This window comes from Sinocyclocheilus rhinocerous, unplaced genomic scaffold, assembly GCF_001515625.1.
Source record: "Sinocyclocheilus rhinocerous isolate Xijiao unplaced genomic scaffold, SAMN03320098_v1.1 scaffold1967, whole genome shotgun sequence".
Classification (NCBI taxonomy): Eukaryota; Metazoa; Chordata; class Actinopteri; order Cypriniformes; family Cyprinidae; genus Sinocyclocheilus; species Sinocyclocheilus rhinocerous.
Window position 1 is genome coordinate 562737 of NW_015626474.1, and position 3221 is coordinate 565957.

The window sequence follows — 3221 nt, forward strand, 5'->3', positions numbered from 1 at the left end:
AAACCCCCCCCCCCCCCATCCTTTTTCCTCCCCAAAATAACCATATTTGACACTTGCAATGCCAAGTTTCAGTATGCAATACCTTATATGCATATGACTTCCATATGTGTAGTCCCATCCATGTGATACTACCACTTAAACAGAACAAGACACTTGGAAAATACGAGTTAACAAGCCCCTCAGTGTGTGTTACTATACTGTCTATGTTGCTAAGCCAAAAAAAAAAAATATTTCGACAGTAAGCATCAAAACAATGACCTATCATATTGCAATGCATTAAAGTAGTCAATACAGCACAGTTAAGAGGATGCCAACGTTTACTAAACTGGGGACTGGCTTTGACTCTTGCTGCTGATTTGAATGGCGATGCATCCCGTTTTAAGTGTCAGTTGATGGCCTTTCATTTTTAACCAGAAATGTGCACGCTGCTTTTCTGATGTTCATTGAGGTTTTCTGTGTCTTTTTCCCAAGTCACTTGAAATGTGTCTGTTTTGAATTGTTGTTACCAAAGGCGAGACACGTAAAAAAATTGTTAAAAAAATCTGTCGTGGGACTATATTCTGTCATAAATCGCATACCATTCATTCCTGAACTTTCTATCGTCCGTTACTGGAAATTTAAATTACTGGTACATATATTTTTTGTCCCGTCCATTGCTATTGTTATCACTGTGTCGATCACTGCTATTTCGAGAGTGAATCCAGCATTAACATGAGGATGTCTTTCCCGAAACGTTGCAGGATGTATGTTTGAAAACTGCACTTAATAAAAACTCCGGCACTTTCAGCGGTGAGTGAATTCTAAAACGTTTCTGATTGGCCATTGTCCACCTTGCCCAATGTTGCCCATGGTTATACTATTATTGAATACTAGTAGTATTGTTAAAAATTCACTGGTAACATTAAAGATAGCACCATGTAAATACAGATTTAATGATAATTAAAACATGAAACAATAATACTAACCATCTGGAATTTTACTGTGGAGCTTTTTTTTTTACTGTGGAATTTTTCATAATTTACTCGCCTGACAAAAACTTGTACAAAATACAAAAGATATCTGAAGGATATTTGTACAGAATTGAACAGAAGTTTTGTACATAATTATGAAAGTCAATTCGACCCAGTACATTAATGCCCTAAAAAGTACATAAAGGTTGAGTGAAAATCCTCTAAACTGGTGTATTTTAAGTCTTCTGAATTCACTCTCAAATCAAATATTATCAAATATCAACAATATACATACAGATACTTTGTCAAATGTCTTGTGACATGCGAGAGCCACTGAGGTTTGAGGTTAGCCAATGTTTCAGGCTTTGCTGATATAGTCTTATTTGGGTCACAATTGACTTTCATAATATGGACAGAAACCACGGATAGATTCTTCAAATATTTTCTTTTGTCTTTCACAGAAGAAAGAAAGCCGTACAAGTTTAGAATTATTTGAGGGTGAAAGAATTTTCATTTTGGAGAGGGGTGAACTTAAACTTTGTTCATCAAATATTTCTATTTATATAATTTAAGTAGACCTGCTACTAATAATTATTTTGATAGGTTAATTATTTCTTAGTTTAATTAAATGAATAAAAAAATATGTTTTCTTATGTATGTATTGGGGGGGAAACATATCTTGGCCAGTGGTCTCATCCAAATTGAAGGCTGTATACAAAAAAAAAAATAAAGAAGGCATAAATATAGGCTATGCTATACATTGTGCGTGAGAAAGCGTTCAAATAAACATACATTATAATAAAAAAAAAGTTTAAAAGCAGAAGGACACATTAATAAAAAATAAAGAAAAACTAAAGCACAAACTCCGTGTTAACTGCTAAGAGGTTAATTGTTCTGCTGGTGCACTCTCATTCACTCCTCTGACATATGTCATAATCCCATTATAGTTACTTATCTCATAAAAATGTGATTATTCATCAAGTATCATGCTAGCCAGTGTTTCCTGTTTCAACAACAAACAAGTCTGACAAAAAGATTTATGAAACTCAAGCTCAGTTTTGAGTCTGACTCACTCGGCGAATCAGAGCTATTACACAATTGATATTTTTCAGTGCTCTCCTACCTCTGAGTTCATATCTAAATGTCTTGTTTTTTCCTTCAGGGTAGTAAACTATGGATCATAATGGAATATCTGGGCGGAGGTTCAGCTCTGGACCTGGTAAGTCCTTTGACTTTATCTGTGAGCCTCCACCGCTACAGAATGCGGCTGATCGTGTGCCCTACACCCTCAACCTGTTTTGTGTTTATGTGTGTGTGCAGCTGAGAGCCGGACCCTTTGACGAATACCAGATAGCCACCATGCTGAAGGAGATTTTGAAAGGTTTGGACTACCTGCACTCTGAGAAGAAAATCCACAGGGACATAAAAGGTGTGTACGCAGAGCATTTGTCTCCATGTGAGGAATATTTGTCTGCTTGGTTGAGTGGGTGTGACGACTTTGTTTTTCCACTGCCGTTTGTTTTTCCACTTGTGTGAACTATATGCAGGGTGAGGTAGATTCCTGCTGGTTAGTCTGCAAATAGCTGCACTGATTAGTGTTGTCTTCAATAGTTTTGTACTCTTAATATTATTATTTATTTATTTAATTTTTTTATTTTATTTTGAAAGGGGTGGGGCTCAACCTTAAACTTGTCATTTTTAATGTTTTGAACAGTAGTGTATATTGTTACAAAAGATTTCTACTTGGAAAAACCCTGAAAAAAGTGTCACAGGTTACAAAAAAAATATTAAGCATCACAACTGTTTCCAACATTGATAATAAATCAGCATTAGTGGTCGACCGATATATCGCCAAGGCCGATATATCGGCTGATATTTGGCATTTTTTAAATATCGGCATCGGCCGATAAGTTTTCCTGTTTGGCCGATGCATTCGAGGCGGGACTTTTATTTTGACGGCGCTGAGAGCGGCAGCGCCTGAGCACACACCGCTCACATTCTCCCTCTTGTTCGCTGTCATCGTTAACAGTTCTGTCTAAAAACGAATATAAGTCTGTCTAATAATCAGATAGAATGGTTAAACAAAGGAATTAAAATGTATATAAAAAGTCTTATAACGATTGCTTTTATATTATTAGTAATAGAAAGGCAAACATTATAATTCTTTCTTGTTTGCTGTCAGCATTCAGCAAATACGCATTTATATCATTTAAACAAATCTTTGAATGTCTAATAAACATCTAATTTCAAAAACCTTGCAAACTTAGTCGG

At 35.7% G+C, this 3221-nt stretch overlaps 1 protein-coding gene across 1 annotated transcript in view; it reads left to right on the forward strand.

Moving 5' to 3' along the window:
* The window catches only part of LOC107715913 (serine/threonine-protein kinase 26-like), a 27167-nt gene that overhangs the window by 9911 nt on the left and 14035 nt on the right, over positions 1-3221 (forward strand). Inside the window, exons 3-4 of the mRNA XM_016522180.1 lie at positions 2113-2169; positions 2271-2379. Of these exons, the coding sequence (XP_016377666.1) occupies positions 2113-2169; positions 2271-2379 (166 nt within the window). The remainder of the gene's footprint in view (positions 1-2112; positions 2170-2270; positions 2380-3221) is intronic.